Source organism: Nannospalax galili, unplaced genomic scaffold, assembly GCF_000622305.1.
Source record: "Nannospalax galili isolate Female #2095 unplaced genomic scaffold, S.galili_v1.0 scaffold302, whole genome shotgun sequence".
In the NCBI taxonomy this organism is placed as follows: Eukaryota; Metazoa; Chordata; class Mammalia; order Rodentia; family Spalacidae; genus Nannospalax; species Nannospalax galili.
In genome coordinates this window covers 5495203-5516253 of record NW_008350120.1, presented here as the reverse complement: position 1 = coordinate 5516253, position 21051 = coordinate 5495203, and the positions used below count along the sequence as shown (strand labels likewise).

The window sequence follows — 21051 nt, the reverse complement described above, 5'->3', positions numbered from 1 at the left end:
TAAAACCAGAGGGAGCCATATTACTCCTACAACCTACTGACAAATTATACATAGCAGATCAAGAAATATATGACTAGGTAAGGTTTATCTGAGGACAATTGCCCAAGATTTATCTACATGACATACAGTAATTAAAAGTACCAGACTGGTGGAACTAACCACCTTGGATGTTTAACAGACATACTTTGAGGCCTATACTAATTTGGTCAGAGGGACATAAAGGACAGATTTTGCTCCTTGCCCTCCTAGGTCGACTAAGTTCTAGGGCACTATGAGCATTTCTCAAAATGTCCTTTTTTGCTCCTTGCCCTCCTAGGTCAACTAGTTCCAGGGGACTATGAGCATCTCTCAAAATGTCCTGTAATTGTGGTGGGTCCCCTGTCCTCTTGATCAAGGAGGCCTAGGAGATCCCACCAGATGGACTTGAACCAGTGTCCAATCTACAAAGAGGAGGGTCAGCACAGAGGAATCATTTCTTCCAAAAAAAGGAGCCAGGGCTCCTCCCAAGCCCATGAGACCCCTGAGGAACAGATTTTCAAACAACCTTAAGAGCAAAAATAAATTGGTTTATCTGGGTCAACTGTATGGCCTTAACCATTCAAAAGAAAGTATAACCAAAGAGTAAAGGTGTCAATATAATTTATTAAGAGTCCATATGTATAGCTAAAGGCTACATAACAAGCAACAATGCCAGATAAGAGATACAAAGGAACTCCCAGACAGTAACCCAGCATAGAACTGGGGAAATGAACAGCAGACCCCAATCTTATCTAAAGCAATATTGACAACTGATTGCTGCTAGATGTGGAACAGATGACCTTCCTAAAAGAAAGAGCTCTAGATTGGCTGACTAGATTCACCAGAAGGGCAAGTAGTGGGGAACGGCTGGGGGTGCCGACAACACAGCAGACAGTAGCAGGGATATCAGAGTATAAGGGCTCTAGTGGGGGGGAGGGGGCTATGGGAGGGTGCCATCTGAGAAGTGGGTATGTAGTTGAATAAGATGGTTTGGGATGTTCTGTGTGATATACACAAAAAATCAAATTTTAAAAAATGTATTATATTTGAGGAGGAAGCCTAAAAATTTATATCATACTAATTAGTAGAGGATATAAACGTTACCATTGAGATCTGCCTAATGACTTTATGGACATACACAGGACCCAAGGATGTGAGTGCAACCGATTATGACTAGTAATAATCAGATACATACAGATTAGAGATGCATGTGCCAACATCTCAGTGTTAGTAGCAAAAACAATGAGTCTTTCTGTAAGAAACAGTATATTTTAAAATGAAATGGAGATCTTTTTTAAAGGTTAAAAACTCATTCAATTTTATGTCTTACAGGGCTTATACTGAGTTCAATATTGTATAACTGTATTAATTCAACAGCGAACCTAAAAATTTTATAGCCACTTTTTGAAGTGATGTATCTTTGCTCTGGAAACTGTTATGTTAAAGCTGTGATGAAAGCTTCTAAAAATTAAAAAATATTAAAAAAATGTTCTTAGTCATCAAAGACTAAGAATAGAGTAAAAAACCCTCTCCGATCATTATTTTTGTTCTTTTTGAATTTTTTCTTTTAGCACATTGAGATCTTTCGTGCTAAGCAGATCAGTGGTCCTCTCCTCCTCAGATCCGTTGCTGCTTTGAATTCGTTGTGTATATATTTCATTAATTTGGAACATGTTAAACTTGTAATTCCTCAGCTGATATTTCTTTAAGAAATATTTCTGTCGCTCTGTACCCCCCCCCCCCCCGTAGGCCAGAAGTGGAGCCTCAGGTGTTGTTCCTCAGGCTCTGTCTACTTTGATTTTCCAGACAGGGTCTCTCCTTGGCCTGGAGCTCACCTGAGTAGGCGGGCAGGCTGGCCAGCAAACCGCAGGGATTGGTTCTCATCAGCTTCTTGAGATTGAGCTCAGGTCCCCCGTTTGCACAGCCAGCACTCCACTGGCTGAGCCGTCCACAGTTCTGCTGAAGGGCCTCTGAGTAACAGTTTAGTTTACTGATGCTGCCGACTTTTCTTGGTGTCTTTAAGTTTGCCGCTTTCAGCAATGTTTAGTCTGCTGCGGATCCCCTCTAGTATGCCTTTTACATTTTATATTGCAATTTTCCTTTGTAGGCCAACTTCAGGCTTAAAAAATCCTTTATTTCTTACTTGATAAGCTCAATATTCTTTTTAGCTTCTGAACTGTGAGGAGTGCTCTGAGCACTGTTAGGGTCACTACTGGGTTTACTGCTTAGTTCTCTGGGGGACACTGCCCTGAGCAGCTCTCTGGCTGCCAGGCCACCCTCACATTGGCTGCTGCCAGCGCCGCTTCCCCTGGGGAGGGTGCCAGCCTTGCTTGCTCTGGTAGCACTCACGGGCTTGGGCTTGTTTTCCATCCCACAGCAGTATCTGTCCTTCATTACCTCATACCCAGGGTCTTAAAGACAACCGTGTGCATGTTTTACCCAGTTTAGTCCTTTCAGGTAGGAGGGACATCTTACCTCTTTTACTCCTTTTTGGCTAGCACTCGATACATGCGGTCATATTTCTAATTGATATAATTGAACAGAACATACTTTCACAATAAGACTTGTCAATGAATACCATAGTATGTGCCCCCCAAATAAATATTTTAAAAAGGGGGTTGGTGAGATGGCTTAAGTGGGTAAAGGTGTGCTGACTCCCACAAGTTGCCCTCTGACTGCCACGTGCTTGCTGTGGCTCTCACACACACGCACACACATGCACACTCATGCACACACACACGCGCACATGCGCACACACACATGCACATTCATGCACACGCACGCACACACACACAATTTTTTCTGATATAGTGCTGTCATCTTCCGTTCTGTCCTTAGAGTAGATCCTTGCTTAGTTTTCAGTGACTGTGTTTTTAATAATTAGAACACTTGGCACAGTGAGCCTATTTACACCAATCATGTAAGCAACGATGTTTGAAATGACTACAGATTTTATTATTTCACACTCTTTACCTGTTTTTGACCCTGCCTTAGCTAAGATTATTTCAGAAGTCTGATGAGGGGAGGGAATCTGAACCCCTAGTGAGGAGAGTCTTGAAACTAAGCATTACTTTGAGTCTAGAGATTAATTTTTAATAAAAACAGTTTATAAGTTTGATTTGATAAGAATACAATATGTGTTCTTTTTGACGACCTTCTATTGAAACCCTGAGTATGTGGTCAGACGTCTGTGTCCTAGGCCAGCTCATGTAATTCACTGCTAACATCGCTCTGAGCCCTTTGCGCATCTTGCTTCCTAAGCACGACTCGGCCTTGTGCTCCTTTACCAACATGAACATGCTTGCTTGGAGAGAAGTTGACTCAGGTGGGCCAAAGAATATACGTTCCATTGACTTACACTATGGGTGGAGTAATCTGCTCTTTCTTAAAATGAGATTGTATTCTGTGTACCAGTTCTTTAAAAGTATGAATAGAAAAAAGATTGTTTTGGAAGGCATTATATATAAAACATTCTTGGTTGAGTCCTTGTGGGGAGGCAGTGAGCAGCTTGTCATGAGGAGTGTTGCAATGCTGTGTAAGGGAACATCTTACAGAGATACAGGACAGGCTCCAAGGGCATATCTGGTATCTGGGCTTTGAATTGTTTTTTGTATTTATTCCATGTATTCATTGATCTCTGGGTCTCTTTAACAACAGTTTGGCATTGCCTTGCAAATTCATGTGCATTGGTTCCAGTGGGAGTGACCACAGAGCTGCTTTTGAAATGCCCTGACCTTATTGCACTGTTTGCATAGGGAGATTCTTTGCCACCCATAAGCTGCTCCTTGAGGATCTTGGTAGTATTTGATGGAAGTGTGTTGGGGAAAGGCTGAAAGACAAGTTCAAAAGTCAGTGATGATGTGAGATGGAGTCAAAGGTACTTTTTAAATCACCCACAAAATCCTTAAATTGCCATAGCAGATGTGGTACGTAATTGTGTCTGTGCAGTGCTGTGGGAGGCGTCTCTTATTTCTCGTAACTATGCTGTGGTTTCCTGTGTCCTCACAGAGCTCCTCAGTGTTTTCCTCAAGGTTCCACAATGCCATGCTCTCCCACCCCACTCACCACCTGACTGCTGGGCTTCATTTCCCTGTCCACGGTGAGGAGGCCTCCCACTCGTGCCCTTTCCAATAAGTATTGAACGGAGCCCGACACATAATCATGAAATAGCGACTTTTTAAAGGTTCTTTCAATGAAAACAGACTCTGTGTGTGTGTGTGTGTGTGTGTGTGTGTGTGAGTTGCAGTAACTTAGCTGCATGCACAATGCAGTCCTCCCTGCACTCTCGGCCTCCTTTCCACTTTGAGCTGGACCATTCAACTCTGAACAACAATGTTTTATTGGAAGGAAATGGTCCCATTTGTCTGCCGCTATGATAAACACTAAGAATTGTAAGGCATGGCCCTGAGCACTGGGTTACAGCCGTAATCTTCCATGCATGACTAGTGGGGAAGATGGGCTGGAGTGAGTGGCTTGCTCTCTAAAGCAGGCGTGAAGCCCAAGCAGGTGACTGGCTTACTCCTGCCAGCCTTTGTGTGTCATGTGAAAAGGACTGCATGGATGTGAAGAAGGTCAGGGCTGGCTCGGACTACCTTGCTAGAAAACAGTTCCAAGAACATTCCACTAACAGCTGAGGAACAGCTATTCACCTTGGCCTGAACTGCATTTGTTACAGATGTACATTTATACATCTTGCCTCACAATATTAAGGGTTCTTTTACTTATTTTAACAGGAATCACTAGATTCGACCTACTTGGAGACTTTGGAAGGTTTAACTGGCTGGGGAATTTCTATATTGTGTTATCCTACAATTTGCTCTTTGCCATTGTGACAACGTTGTGTTTGGTCAGAAAATTCACCTCTGCCGTCCGAGAAGAGCTTTTCAAGGCCCTAGGTAATCCTCAGGTGTATGACATTTCTCTCCTTCTACTAATTGTGATTTTAACATTTGAGTTGATTTGGAGTCAGTGTGCATGACTGTCAGCTCCATTTTTGACCCAGCACGCATGGCTGTGGACCACAAGGCCCTCTGTAGGTGTGTGGGGAAGAACTGCAGTGGCTCTTGTGGGCCTGGCCTCAGCACAGTGCTTGGGACATTCCAAGAGCTCAGGAACGTGTCAGTTTCTTGGTTCTTATCACATGGTGATGGGGATGACACTGTGTTGAAGTCTTGCTTTTTGGTAATGAGGCTTTTTACTGTTTTTTTACTAGAAGCTATTTTTTGGGAATTTAGATTTTGTATATGTCCAGACAACATTTAATTCTCTTCAGTAAGCCGAATAACTCTGGCTAACAATATTAGCATTGGCACTGACAGAACAGCAAGGTTTGCTGTCATGGACTCTGTCAGGTGCATCACGGTGGTGTTGAGAACTGCTGTAAGATATGTGTGTCCTCAATTGCTTACTTTCACACTGATGGAAACACAGTCCGTATTTTATACTTTTGGGTCGCCAGGATACTAGAAGCTGTCTTGGGCCTGGAGTACTTTACTTTATCACAGAAGTAGGGAAAAGGGGATGATTCATTGTGGGAAATAATAGAAAACTCTGGCTCATTTGTCTGAGCTGAAACCACTTGAATGCTTATGCTGTGGTTTTAGATATTCCAAAAGGTAAAATATTAAAAGATTTTAGGGTTATCTCTTCAGGGGGGGGGGAATATTAGAGTAGCAAAAAGCCCCATAAAAAAAAGAAAGAATACATGAAGTCAGTCGTGTGTCAGGAAAAAGTGATAGGGAAATATGGAGGAGTTGGAGGGGAGGGAGTGGACATGGATTTGATAAAAACATATGCATGTATGAAATTCTCAATAATTTTTTTTAAAGTTAAAAAAAAAAGGCCGGGCGTGGTGGTGCACGCCTTTAATCCCAGCACTCGGGAGGCAGAGGCAGGTGGGTCTCTGTGAGTTCAAGTGGCAAGGTAAGCAAGCAGAGTCCCAGACACAGGACACAGGCAGGGGAGATACACAGGAGGGCTGAGAAAGTAGGTTTTTAAAAATTAAAAAAAAAAACAAAAATATATATTTTTGGTGTTTTTTGAGACAGGGTCTACTGTAGCCTCAGGTGGCCTGGAATTCTCTCTAGGTAGACCAGGCAGGCTACCACACCCAGCTCCTTAAAAAAAAAAAAAAAAAAAAAAAAAAAAATTAAAAAAAACAAAAAAAAAAAAAAAAAAAGACTTCAGCACAGAAAAAAAGAAATAGTAAATACTGTGCCTAAATTCTCACACTTAGTAAACTAAAATGTAAGAAGTAATTTAGATGATGTGTCTTGGTGTGTTACATGTCAGAACTAGAGAGTTGTGGGATTGGAAGTATCACCAAAAAATAACAGGAAAGGAGGGGAAAAGGGAACCCTGTCCTACTAGTTAAATTATAGCTCTTCTTTTCTAGGGTTATTTAGATAAAACATTCAGATTTTACTAATATTAATTTTTGATATACAAAATATAATGAATCATCATGTGCCCATCACCAAATTATAAAAAGAAATCATTACAAACATAAAAAGGCAACATATTGATTGATTCATTAAGGCCCGATTTTCAGATAACTTAAACTATGCAGTAGTAAAGCTTATGCTACCAGCCTATCTGACCTTGATAACTGAAAGGATGACATTTGGAGGAAAAGTCCAGATTACTTGTCCCTATGTAGTCCACCTTCAATATGCACTGGGAAGAGATAATAGTTGATTGAACTGTTGGTTAAAGTACCAGATAATTTATAAATGCTAGTGCCTGGCTTTTCACAACACTGGCCACATTAAAAACAGCCAGATAAAGTAAGACTCAAGTAATCCTCCCAGTCACATGTCTAGTTGAAACTCCATTTCCAGCCTATTATTATCAGCGAGTTGGGTTACCCTCAATCTCCTCAGAACGATTCCCACTTGCTGCACACTGGGATGGCTGCAGTGCATCAGTCCTGGAGTGAGGTGCTCAGATGATATCTTGCTGTGGTGTTGCTGTGGAGGCAATAAGCAGAGCTCCACAGAGGCCAGAGCCTCTAGGTCACTAAGGCAACGGCCGTAGAATGCAGTGAGTTAACCAGAGTTGTGTAAAACTACCCAACAGTAGTTTCCTTTCCAGATGTTTTCCTTACCCTTTGGGTGCTCTTTGGGGCATTTCTGTGTATAGAAAAGCTCCTCTTTAAACACACACAAGGCTCAAATGGCCCAGGATGTTAAGTCTCACATATTTAACCCGTTCACAACAGGTCTTCTCAAGAACATGTGATGACAGGGCTGGAGGGGCGGCTTTTGGAGCTGCCTATGGATGAGTGACATTGCAGTCTTTTCAGAGTGCACATCCTATGTTGCACCCAAGGTTTAGAAGTGAACCTACCCCAGTCTTCTGTCTTAAAAGTGCGGATCCAGGGCCCGGCATGTGGCTCAGTAGTAGAATGCTAGCCTGCCGTGCATAAGGTCCTGGGTTCCATTCCCAGCACTGCACACATCCACACACAGTGTGTTCAGGTCAGTGCAGCATGTGCGTCCCTACTTGCCCTACTTCCTCCCTTTCCCATTTCCCGACAAAGCAAGCTTTGTTCGGCGCACGTCCTGTCTTCCACTTCAGAGTCTCCTCTGGTCACTCCGCGGTTTTGCCATTCTTGCAACCAGACCATTTATTTTGGGCTGACTTCCTTCTTTCCTCCTTTTCAGTCATAGGTTCAAGCTCACCTTTTCTTTCATTGTTAGTAAGAGAGACTTTAAATTCTGGGGGAAGGTGTTGGTTTAGGAGTGATATAAAACTGCCCAACAGGAGGATTACTATCTGGAAGTTCAGAAGGAATTCTTTCCAGCTTAGTTCTTGAGGCAGGCAAAGGTCTGAGCCTCTTGGGAATTACCCTGTAGTCTCTGCTGCATCTGCTGCTGTGGATCCTCCTACGTCTTGGCTTTCACTTTGCTTAAGTGCTTGAAGCTTTAGTCCTACCTAATCTCTGACTTTTCCTTTATGACCCATATGTCAGGTGTATTGTATAAGAAATCACTGTGCTACAGAAGGAAATTAACACACTGGAAAGTCATGATGGCTGTGTCTTCTGTGAAGCACCTTTAAGCCATGGAGTGGATTTATGTTCAGTCTGCTCCTTTGTCTTGATTTTTAGTTTTTTTCCACCACTTTTGTTTTAAATTATATGATTAATGTTTTTGTGTATCATTCCTACACTTTCGTGTGTGTGTGTGTGTGTGTGTGTGTGTGTGTGTAAAAAATAGCCATGTGTCCGTCATGTTAGCTCCCTTGGGCAGTCAGTGCACATTGTGATGGGAGTGTGCTTGCCACAGGAGGATGCTTATGAGGGGAGGGAGGGACAGTGGAGAAATGAACTGTGATCTTCTGGGCTGTGAGGCCCCTTGGAGTCCCAGTAAGGAGCTGGGGGAATGGTTCAGCCAGTAAAGTGTTTGCTATACAAGCACAAGAAACTTGTTCAGTTCCCAGAACCCATGTAAAAAAAGCCAGGCATAATCCCAGCACAGAGGGGTAGAGACGGAACCCTGCTGAGCTGGAAAGAACCACACCCATGTTTCACCCAGACACATACACACACACACAGACCCCCCCCATCTGCTACACACACATCTGTCACCCAGTCACACACATGCACACAAACACACGCCTGTCACTCCCCACACACATCTATCACCCAGTCTCTCTCTCTCTCTCTCTCTCTCTCTCACACACACACACACACACACGTCACCCAGTCACACACACATATATATACACACACACACACACCTATTTGTCACCAAGTCACACAAACACATATATACACACACACCTATTTGTCACCTAGTCACAAACACATCTGTCACCAAGTCACACAAACACACACATATATATGTACACACACACCCCTGCTTGTCACCTAGTCACACACACTCACCTGTCACCCAGTCACTGAAAGTTGCAGCCCTGGCAGGGGGGTTGTGGGAGGTATGACCTCTACAGAGGGCCTACAGGGAGCTTTAGACACCATACCGCAACCTGCAAGAAAGCGGCCCTACTGCCGGGCAGAGCGTCCAGCCGCCTTGCCCAACCACTCAGCAGTGTTCCTCTCTCACCTTGTCCCAATTCATCTGCAGGGCTTCACAAACTTCATTTATCAGATACTTCAAGGGATTCAGAAGCTACAAAACCTTCTGCAAATGGGCATCAGAAAGTACTGTGAGACCTGCCTGCCTCAGCAGTTCTGCAGCAAGCCCTGAGGACTCCTGACTCCAGACATTCCGCAGACACTGAGAGCTCACATGGGCCCCCCTGCCTGCCTGTCATTGCCACCTTCTCATCAGCCACTGAGAACTTGGCAGTGCTGATCTTGTTTCTCAGTTGAATTTGCAGACAGATCCCACAGCTCTGGTTAAACCCAGTGTCTTAAAGACCAAGGAAAAGCAGCTTTCCTGCAGATGCCCTTCAGCAAAGAGCCGTTGGACGAGCGCTCTCACAGACGTGAAGACGAGGTGAAGACGTGAGAAGAGGCGGACTCCGTGACTTCCTCATGCTTTGCCTGAGCAGGAGTTTGGTTCTGCAGGTGGAGCCCGCCTGAGGGTTGCCTGGTGCCGCCAAAGCTGCTTTAGAAAGTCACAGAAATAGCTAGACCAGTTACAAACTATGTTCTTATTTCCTGAAAAAACAAAAGCAGAGTTTCTGATTCCTGTTAGAGAATCTTCATTAGACTTCAAGCCAATGGAAAAATAGGAAATTCTTTTCAAACCTGAGGCTTGGTGGGTAGCCCCAGGACAATCTCTGCACAGTGTGGTAAGCTGAGGTAGGAAGTGTGTGTGATCCTTAGTTGCGGATTAGTGTACCTGATATTACCTCTCACAGCACAGTTGCTGGTGTTGTACACACTTGTAACTTAGATTTTGCCTTACAAGGCCATATGTACACTCACTTTTTAAACCACATTTTTTAAAAATGACTTCATTCCTGTCCTTCTGTGATGCCTGTGGAACCTCCAGAAGTTGAGTGGTAGATGCCACTTCTGCCTCACCTTCTGCTTTTGGTTTTGTATGCGCTGCTCTGACTTATGGCAGTTAACAGAGTAACAACACCTAGGTCTCCCAAGGTCAGACCTCCCTGGACGAACAGGGCTGCAGTGCAGCCTGATCTGACCATTATTCAGGGACTTAGATGTAATTGTTGGGACAGTTTCCTCATACAACCACATGTTCTGGTACCTGTCCCTAAGGTCGTGCACAGTTCACAGTGATGCAGCCTGTGGGTATACACATGTACTGTGTGGATGGCAATATAGGGTCTGTGTTCAGACAGAAGTAAAACATTTTCTCAAATTGTTGAATTTAGTTTCTTTTATAGAAATTTATTAAAAACAGGCTATATCTGATGCAAAAATTTTCACTTAGAAGCAAAATAATGTGAAATTTAGCCAGTACTTTCATAAGCCATTGAGGAGACTTCTTTACCCACATGGTGGCATCCCTCTCATGCTCTGTCTTCAAAGTGCAGCTTAGTTTTAAGATAAAGAAGCATTTGTGTTGTGGTTCTGAGTGACTCAATCCATATCTCCAGTCTAGTTTCTGTGAATTTTTGAGCATAAGGTCTACATAGGTACGCAATAAAGGTCAGTCGCTTTCAAACCTCTCTGTTTGTTATGCCTACTTTCGCATTAGTTCCAAGCTCTGCTGTTTCCGCAAACTTGAAATTCACGCTCTGAGCAGACCAAGTCAAGGGGTGTTATGAGGGCAATTCAGGATTTCACTGAAATTACTTTAACCTCACACCACTTTAGGACACATCAATGCAGAGCTCCTGGGATCTGTAAGGCAAGATGTCTGAAAATTTCATAAAGTATTAAACTTTTCAACATCTGTCTCAACTTTGCTCTTTTTGTTTATTATTTGTGTGTGTTGACCATGCATGAGTGGAGGTTAGAGGACAACTTGCAGGAGTCCATTCCCTCTTGTCACATGAGTCCCCCTGAGCCATCTCACTGGCCTGTCTCAACTTTTTGCCCATTTGGAAGTTCCTTTCCACAGTTAGATACTTTGGTCATAGCTTTGTGGGACTGGCTGGTAGATCAAGATGAAGCCTGTTGGGTCTGCCTCTCCCGGCCTCAAGGGCTATACCTGTTCATGGTGGCTACAGCTGCTGCCTCTACTGCAGGGCTGCTTCCTGGTGTGTGACCTCCTTTGTTCTCAGCTCCTTCCTTCCTAGGAGACCCAGATTTCACACAGTAGCTGTGCAATTGCTCTGTGCCTGCACTATGTGTTTAGCTAGCTCCTCAGGACGCACAGTGTAAGGTCCAGTTCATAGCATGGTAGACTGACCAGCAGCTTTCTACATGAATCTTGGCAACAGTCATCTCCTTACAGTCAGTTCCTAGAAGTGCAGGTCCTGGATCATGCTCACCTGGACAGAGTGCTGTCCTTTGGCTAGTCTCCTGTGTTACCTCTCTGGCCACTCCTGAAGAGGTCCCTGGGCTGAAAGGCTTTCTCAGCCTGGACCCTGAGCACATGAGGACATTTCACCCCTCAGCTTCTCTTCATGCCATCTGGCTGCTGCTGGGAACCACCTCTGCTCCATGTTTTGCCCCCTCAAGTCAGCTGCTGCTGCAGACCTTGTCACAGCCAGGGCAGGGATGAGAAGATGAACACATCCATCTGTGCACTGTATCTGCGAGCAGCCTCCTTGGTCAGACCAGGGCCTAGGGCCAAGGTTGGAGCCAAGGTCTGAGGTCTCGGGTGACTGAGCACTCTGGGGTGTGAGGCAAGAGGAATGATAGTGCATCTGACATGGGACTGTGCGCTTTGAGCCTGGCCCTTGGAAGTTTTTTCTTTTTTGTCTTTTTAAGACAGGATCTCCCTGTAGCCTCAACTGGCCTGGAGCCCACTATGGAGACGAGGCTGACCTTGATCACACAAAGAGAGATCTGCCTTGATTCTGCCTCCTGAGTGCTGGAATTAAAGGTATGTGCCACCATGCCCAGATGATATATGGTCAGTTTTTGTTTTTTGGTCTTTTTGAGACATGGTCTCCCTGTAGCCCCAGCTGTCCTGGAACTCACTATGTAGACCAGGCTGGCCTTGAACCCATAGAGATCCGCCTGCCTCTGCCTCCTGAGTGCTGGGATTAAAGGCAGGTGCCACCATGCCCGGTTTATGGTCAGTTTTTTGTAAATGTTCCCTGGGTCTTAGAATATACAATATTCAGACTTTTTGCATTAAAAATTTTAACATCTTATTTTGCATGTGTGTGTATATGTGTGGGCACATGTGTGTCATAGCACATGTGTGGAGGCCAGTAGACATCTAGTGGGAGTTGGTTCTCTCCTTCCACTATGTGGATTCCAGGGATTGAACCCAGGTCGCCAGGCTTGGCAGCAGGTGCCTTTACCCACCAAGCCATCTTGCCAGCCCTCCGGATTTAAAATAAAAATGTATTATTTTTATTTTATGTGTATGAATGTTAACACCTGCATGTAGATAAGTGCCCCGTGTTGTGCAATGCCTATGGAGGTCAGAAGAGGCTGTCGGATACCCTGGGACTGGAGTTACAGACAGTTGTTAGCTGCCATGTGGGTGCTGGGATTCGAACCCGTGTTCGAATCAACCAGTGTTGTTAATCTCTGAGCCATCTCTCCAGCCCCAGCCCTCTGGATTTTTTAATACAAATGTTCATAGCATCATAATAATTAAAGCCTGTAAGCAGCCCAGGTGTCCATAAACAGGACATACTGTGGAATATACATACAATGAATTGTAACCTAGATGTTCTGTTTTCTTATGTTCATGGCTTAACAAAAAAGTTGAGTTCTCCTTTGTTCTGTTCATTTTTCCTAATAATTCATCATCCTCTTTTGATTCAAGCACTTTACAGTTACTTGCTTCATGAAGATTTAGGAGTTACATCCTCCTTGCAGATGGTGACATGAATTATTATAAATGCCTCTGGCCCTACCAGTATTCTTTCCCTGGATTTGGTAGTGGCTTTACAATTGCCTACATTCCAGGGCATGCTAGGCTCCTAAAGTAACAATCAGGGTATGCATGAGGAGAAGGCAAAACTGGCTTTGTCTTGCAAGGTAACACTGAGATACCTACCAAGCTAAGGAAGAGATCAATTCACAGGACTGCTCTGAGGAAGCCACAGTGAGAGCTTGGGATGTGGTACCCCATGGCCTTGGAACCTTCTCACCAACTTATGGCTTCCCAACCAATTCTCTAATTTCTACATGGCAGACTGAGGCTGTGGTGAAATGGTGAAGGTTTGCCCTGTGCATGGTTCCCTGGAGGCCTTCTGTCCTATTTTTGTCTATTCAGGAAGGTCACTTTTTCATAAGGAGGTTACCTGGTTTGTCTGACTGTCACAAGCCGCCTGAGGCTTTGCTCTTAATACTCGTGGGATTTTCACTGCCCTCAGGACCCCAATGAAATCCATGCCCAATGCAGACTTTATCCTGAGGATTATTCCTCTATTAGCAGTGTGATGGCAAAGAACAGAAATGGATTCTGTCGGCCTCAAGAGAAGGGCTACTGTGAAAACACAGGTTTCAGGGACAGCAGTGAGGACGCATCTTCGGCATGGCTTCCCTCTGTAGGCACGGCGGGCGCGGCAGGGCAGTCAGACTACCTGAGCCTTTGCTGTGTGCCTGTGTTCTGTCCATTAGATTGGAGACAGCTCTGCCACTTGGGGCCTCTGAATGGAAAAGTGGGGCTCCAGAGTGTGGCTCTGCCTCTGCTACTTGTCTAAGTGTTCTCCAAGTTAGTGTCCAGATGTTGTAATGGTATATACATCGTTAAGAAAATTTTAAGTATACCTTCACACATGTATATTAATTTGGATTATTTTATACATATAAACCATAAATTGATCAGAGAATAAAAGGATAAAATAAATAGAAATATAGTCTTCTTACACTGTATAGAGGGTAGCTCTGAACCTGTGTGTGTGTCCCTGCTTGATACCTGCTTGTCTACTGCCTTGTGTTCAGGCTGGGCTGCTACTTCACATGGGAAATGCCTCCCAGCACATCCCTCACACACGTTCTTCCCTAAGGTGAGCCAACTGCCTTAGGGAGGCTAGGATGAAGGAGACCTAAAGCCCCGAGAGAGAAAGAGCCAGAGAGCCCACGAGTCTGCAGGATAGATGCCCCAGCCTTGCTCACCTCAGTGCTTAGCAGTGTTGGATGGGTCTTTATCTGCTCCAGTGGCTGGGGCCACCTGACCAATGCTGCTTATTGGCTACTGTATGTACCCAGCCCAGCATATTAGTGCTGTGTACAACCTCCAACCTGTGAGGTAAAATGTTAAAAAAAATCCTATCTGTGCTGACCATGTGCAGATGATTTCTGTGCAGCAGCTGTTCACATAGTACTTAATGCTAGGTATAATTCAGAGGTGATTCACAGCATATGGAAAGATGTGCACAGGTCATAGGCAAACACTGTGGCACTTTATATCAGGGACTTGGGTGTCTGTGGATTCTCGCCTGGAGGTGGGCTCCAGGGAGTCTTCAGTGGGCTCACGTATGGACTGCAGCAGCCTATACCACTCTATCATTAGCAACTGATCTCATGTTCTGGTGTTGAATGTCTCTGAGTGATTTTTTTTAGTTTACATGTTGACAGTGTTTAACTCCAATAATAATCTGTTACATAAAAATAAAGTGATTCTTACACAAGTGTTGGGAGCAGTGGATGTTGTAAGACTGTTAACTCTGGAAATTACAGTGTTTCAGTGTCCTGGTTGTTGGTCAGACAGTAGCTACATTTTAAGTAACAGCATTCCTCATTTCCACTGATTAAAAAATGTACGAACTGTTTTTTATAGAATAGATGGGCTGTTAGGTTTCCTCTCTATAATCGTCAAGAGCCATGTCCCTAGAGAACAGGCTTTAGTGTACTAAACCCAAAACTCCCACAGCTCATACCCAAAACCAAGGTAGCCCCACCCCCTTTCTTGCTCTTGTTTCAGAATTACATAACTTCCTGAACATGAATTAACATTCCAGAATTTTCTTCTTGTAGCAGGAGCGGCAGAGAGGACAGGCGTGGAAAGGGGAATTGTCTCCCAAGGAGAACTCTTCTAAAGCCAGGAGGCAGGTATGGTGGAATAGGTGTGCACAGGACAGGACGACTGTCTCTCGGGGTCGCTGGCCGCTGGTCCCTCTAGCTGCTTGCCGGCAGTCACCATGGAGGGAGAGCGGGGTCAGGCAGATGGAACACTCATAGATTTCACGGTGAGCAGCCTGCAGCACAGGGCAGAGAGGAACTTGTCATGGGGTAACTGTCCTATTCCTTTCCAGTTACTCAGACCCACAGTAAGACATGGGTCCTCTGTAAATGAGCAGCACACTGTGTTAAAATCCTGTGAGATGTGTAGGGATTGTAACCCACCTGTCATAAACAATTTTAAAATATACTTAAAAATGCTGAGCATTGGGGCTGGAGAGGTGGCTCAGGGGTTAAGAGCACTGGCTGTTCTTGCAGAGGACCCAGGTTTGGTTCCCAGCATCCACATGGTGGCTATCAACCATCTATAACTCCAGTTCCAGGGGATCTGATACTGTCTTCTGGCCTCCACAGGCACTGCACAACACAGGTGTGCAGGCAGAACACTAATACACATAAATACAAGTAAAAAATGCTGAGCAGCCAGGCATGGTGGCGCACGCCTTTAATCCCAGCACTCGGGAGGCAGAGGCAGGCAGATCTCTGTGAGTTCAAGGCCAGCCTGGTCTACACAGTGAGTGTAGGACAGCTGGGGCTACAGGGAGACCCTGTATATATATATATATATATATATACACACACACACATATATATATACACACACATATATGTATATATTTATTTTATGTGTATGAGTGTATTGCTTGCATGTATGTGAGTGCACCCGTGTCCTGTAATGCCGCAGAGGTCAGAAGAGGGCTTTGGATTCCCCTGGAACTGGAGTTGAGGACGGTTCATAGCTGCCACGTGGGTGCTGGGAATCAAACCTGGGTCCTCTGCAAGAGCAGTCAGTGCTCTTAACCACTGAGCCATCTCTCCAGCCCCCATAACTGTTAAACTTTTAAATAAATGTTCCCAGTCCTCATCTTAGCTTTGAATCATCTGAGTCCTCTTTTCCTTCCCTGAAAAGCTGCCACAGATGCAGAAAGAGGGTAGGCTAGAGCGATAGGAAGCTCCAGCAGGGCAGAAAGCATGGGCTTTTGTTGTTTATGTGTGCTACCCAACTGGAGCTTTAGCCATTTCAAAATAAAGGGACCCTAGTGTTCATCACTGAGCTCATGGCGAAAGCCTGGGTGCCCCTGACCAGGGAAGACCCTACCAGGCTCCTGCCTCACAGCCCTCCCTTCCTGACCTGTGGCCGCAGTCTATTTTGCTGAGGGCCGGAAAGTGGGCCTGAAGCTACCTGCACTTGAATTTTCTCCCAGTCTTCTTCCGTGATCTCACCACCACACTTGTCGTCCAACTGCTGAAGGATGCTGCGATTTACAGCCAAGCAGAGGTCAATTTCTGAGAAGAGCTCATCTATGTTGGTGTCGTAGGAACACAGGATGCGGTGACTGATTTCTGTGAACTGAGTGACAGAGGCACAGGCTGGAGATCCCAAAGGACAGGGCTGGGTCCTTCCCGAAGGAGGAACTTTTCCTTCCTTCTCTCCAGAAGTCATCAGGAGGCCCTACTGTGACAAGAGGGTCCTCTGAGGACAGGGTGCCGAGAGGTCTCTGGAACAGGTCTGGCCAAGCTGCCCTTACTGCCCTCAGCTTGCCCTGTTCTCGCCTTCCCTGGGACTTCCCACTCCATCAACACAGGCACTAGCTCCCTGAGACTTGGTGGTTGGCTCAGCCCTTCATTCCTGCAGGAAGGTGCCCATGCCACAGGAGACTGCTATTAAATAAGTGTTTATCTTTTCTTCCTTTTCTTCCTTCTGTTGATTTAAATCACAGGATTTCAGCTCAAGAATTTAGGAGTTTACTGGCTGTTAGCAAGGAATTGGGATTAAATGCCAACGGGGGAGGTGTTAGAACTTTATGGAGGGAGGACTGGCATCGCATAGTGCCAGATATGTGGCGACTAGAGCTGCCTCTCACCTCTTGCTCACCAGCTCTCTTCCCTGTGAAACCAGGGCTCCAGATTGTGAATGATCTGAGTGTGATCAGAAGAGAGGAAACCCAAGGGAAAGACGAGGTTGCCTTCTCTTGGCTTTCTCCTTTCTTCACCAAGCTCTCAACTCATAATTTGAAAAGACTCCTTGCCTGAAGACTGTAAATTTTTTCCTTCAATAGAGGTAACCAATCTATGGACAGCTAGATGCTCTCACTACAGAAAGATCTTTTGGGACTTCTGTTAAAATTCTATACTGGTAGTTGTAGGTACGGTGCAGCATTATACACACTACCTCAAGTACTGACCTTAAGTCAAGTCTCCAATATTCTTCCAAGTCCAGTTCTTCCATAAAATAATGTATTTTTTTTATATAAACAGACTTAGAAAACCATTTGTTTTTGGACAGATGATTTGGGTATTAGATGCTGGCTGAGTGGCAGGGCATGTGGTTACCTCCTAGTGAGTGGCACAGCTGCCAGAGCCACAGGACTCCAACACTTAGAGCACACACTAGTATGAACTAGTGTACACACAGGAAGGTGGGGCACGCCTACATGATGCAGTTGTCACACAGTTTTCTGGGCAACTTCCTCACCGGCATCACCCTAACGCCTGCTCGCTTCCTGACTCATCTGGACATGTCTGCTCTGATTCTCCTGGTCTCTGATTATACAGTTATAAAGACCCAACCCTCTGTGCCTATTTTTCCCTCAAAATGCTACTGCCCCATTTTAAAAGGGCAAAGTCTTATGATTACTATATTATTTATTAGGAACTTAAAAAATGCCTTAAACTTTAGTGTTGGGGGGGGCTTGTATTAAGATAGTAACGAGAGATAACTATGACTCATCTTCACATAGACGGAACTGGTAAAGGAAAGGAGCCAGGGGCTCCTCCCAAGACCATGTTACCCCTGAGGAACAGGTCCTCAAACAGCCTTAAGAGTAAAAATAAATTGTTTTATCTGGGCCAACTGTAGGGTTTTAAACACCCAAAAGGAAAGTAAGATTAATGGGGGGTCAATATAATTTTTTAAGAGTCAATATGTATAGCTAAAGGCTACATAACAAGAAACTATGCCAGACAGGAGACACCTTCCTTTGAGTTATTGGCCAAGGTGGCGCAAGAGACTCCCAGACAGTAACCCAGCACAGAACTGGGAAAATGAACAGCAGACCCCAAGTTTATCTAAAGGAATATTGACAACTGATTGCTGCTAGATGAGGAACAGCTGACCTTCCTAATGCACAGACCTCTAGATAGGCTGACTAGATCAGCAGACGGACAAGCACTGGAGAAGACATAACAGGGATGACAGAGTATATGGGCACCAGTATGTGGGAGGGGAGGCTATGGGAGGTGCCATTTGGGAAGTGGGTGTATAGATGAATAAGACTGAGATGTTCTGTGTGATACACACACAGAAAAATCAAAAATTTAAAAAAACCCCAGCACTCAGGAGGCTGAAGCAGAAGGAGCACAAGTTTGAAGATAGCCTGGGCTACATTGTGAAACCCTGTCTCAAAACAAAGTGTTTTTGTTAGTGTTTTGCTTACAAAGTTGACAGGTTTTAGTGGTCTGCTCCAACCCATTTCGCACAAGTCCTGCATGATTTTATTTTTCTTAATTGGTTACATTTATTGAAAGTATAGATTATTCATCCTGTACTTAAATGTCATTTTGGTTGTGGCCTTACGTTCATAAAACATAATTGTAAGGAATTCACAAATTCACAGAAGTCCAGATGTTAACATAGATGACTGACTAGAATGGTACCGTTTCACACATCATCCCCCTTTAATGTGCTACAGAAAACGTAATTCCACAGCATTTGCCATTATACCAGGATTCATGGAGGCAAACATCATAGGTGCAAGGGCACACTCTGATCACATATGAATTTTCGTATTTCACAGCTACTTTTATAATTTAGATACCAAGGTCGGCTAAGTCAGCCCAAGTTTTCTTAACAAGCAGAACAGTCATGTCTCTTCGGGTTCATCTTTTGGGGCCTGTCCTTTGCAGGTAAGAGGAACCATAACCAGGTTCTTCATGCCATGCATTCACAAGTGACACTCAGTCTTCATGTGCTGCCTGGTTTCTGTAAGGAACCACACTGGGTGTCCAGCTTAGATGAGAGTCCCTGCATCCTGGACACCATGGCTCTGCCTCAGTCCCAATGTGAGGTTTTAGCAACACATACGTAGAGGTGTTCAGGTGGAAGATGGCAGTGGTATCACAGGGCTCACGGAGCCCAGAAGTCAATCTCCTCGGATGACTCGGGAGGTGAATCACTTTCTGGATTCCAATTAGACTATAACATTTGGATTCTCTCAGTGAGAGGAAAAACAGTTACTGTTGAGGGCATCATTTAAGACTGGGAAAAATGGGTCTGTGGTACTGCACAGTAGTGGTTCTTCAAGGGTGCATATAGTCCTCTCAGAGTAGCACATGATATACTCCTATTTTTTAAAATTTTTATGTGTGAGTGTATTGAGTGTATTGCCTGCATGTGTGTAAGTGCACTGTGTCATGCAATGCCCATGGAGATCAGAAGAAGGCATCAGATCCCCTGGAACTGGAGTTACAGATGGTTGTGAACTGCCATGTGGGTGCTGGGATTCAAACCCGAATCTTCTAGAGAAGACTCATGTAAAAGTCTTTACCATAATAAAATTGCCTTGGGGACTTTGTGAACAGACCCAGGAAGTACTCTAGGCCATCATGTGACAGAAATACAGTGGATGCTACATGTGTAACACTGAAATTTCTAGCACCTTGAAAAGGCTTCTAAGGTAGAATTTTAATTTTGTTCCCCTAATATATCCAAAATACCATTTGAACATTTCCAATTGAATACGCTATAAATTGGATAGTTCACATTGCTATTCCCTATGAGTCTGGAGCCCGTGTGCACTGAACACATGGATCCTGTCTCAGACCTGCCTCATTCCCAGGACGCCAAACTGAGGTGGCTTGTGATCACATGCTGAACTCTGATGTCTCAGAAGACATGCAGCTTAAGGGACTGGGTTAGTAAAGAGTAGCCACCAGTGCCCTCTGAGGCAGGAGAGGAAGCGCTTCAGGGCCACTGACAGCTCCTCTTTGAAACTTGCAGGGGTTGTGGACATGGCTCAGTGGTAATTCACTTACTTAACCATCACAAGTGAGGCACTGGGCTCCATCCCCAGGGCTAAAAAATACTTAGAGATCAACAGGAAAACTGTCTGTTAGAGGGGTGCAGCAGTAGCCGCTGTCAGCTGACCATACTTTCTTGCTCATCTATCCACAGCACAGAGCTGTATAAGCTATCTCACCTAGAAATGATTTTCCCACTCGCCAGTGTGCCTGGAAACAGTCTGAATTGTTTGGGAGTCTCTGAGACCCTGAGGATGACAGAGCACAGGATGTGAGTGCAGGCCCAAGTCCCACAGGCTGGAAGCTTGCAGGCCAGAGCACCTGCTGTACCCGAGGGAGCTCTGCGCTTGATTACACAGGCACGCACGCTGTTCTTACAGCCTCACACTTCTGACCAGGACATGCAATCAACCCTGTTTGTATAATTATTGATACCTGTCACCTGTGTCTATCCTGTTTCCTGTCCTGCCATTTTAAATTTATTTTCATTTTTAAAATTAATTTATTGTTTCTTGTTTATTATGTTTTGGTCTTTTTGATACAGGCTCTCCCTATAGCCCCAACTGGCCTGGCATTCACTATATAGACCAGGCTGGCCTTGATCTCACAGATCCACCTGCCCCTGCCTTCAGAGTGCTGGGACTAAAGATGTGTGCCACCACACCCGGCCTTTGTCCTGGGATTAAAGATGTGTGCCACCACACCCAGCCATTGTCCTGGGATTAAAGATGTGTGCCACCACACCCAGCCTTTATCTTGTCCCTTTTTAAAATTACAAATTTTCTATGTGTATGTGAATGCCATGGTGTAAGTCAGAG

At 44.8% G+C, this 21051-nt stretch overlaps 2 protein-coding genes across 6 annotated transcripts in view; one reads left to right on the top strand and one right to left on the bottom strand.

Annotated features, from left to right (window-relative positions):
• The window catches only part of Lmbr1 (limb development membrane protein 1), a 180690-nt gene extending 169829 nt beyond the window's left edge, over nt 1-10861 (top strand). For 4 of the 5 annotated variants that reach the window (XM_029570476.1, XM_008847270.3, XM_029570479.1 and 1 more), the window contains 2 exons: nt 4752-4913; nt 9108-10861. In XM_029570476.1, the coding sequence (XP_029426336.1) occupies nt 4752-4913; nt 9108-9193 (248 nt within the window). In that variant the 3' untranslated portion in view covers nt 9194-10861. Of the gene's footprint in view, nt 1-4026; nt 4118-4751; nt 4914-9107 lie in introns of those variants that run through there. The other variant, XM_008847271.3, reaches the window with a different exon arrangement.
• A 1670-nt stretch (nt 10862-12531) lies between these two features.
• The window catches only part of Rnf32 (ring finger protein 32), a 44216-nt gene continuing 35696 nt past the window's right edge, over nt 12532-21051 (bottom strand). Inside the window, exons 8-9 of the mRNA XM_008847269.3 lie at nt 16398-16565; nt 12532-15231 (exon numbers count right to left, since the gene is read on the bottom strand). Of these exons, the coding sequence (XP_008845491.1) occupies nt 14983-15231; nt 16398-16565 (417 nt within the window). The 3' untranslated portion in view covers nt 12532-14982. The remainder of the gene's footprint in view (nt 15232-16397; nt 16566-21051) is intronic.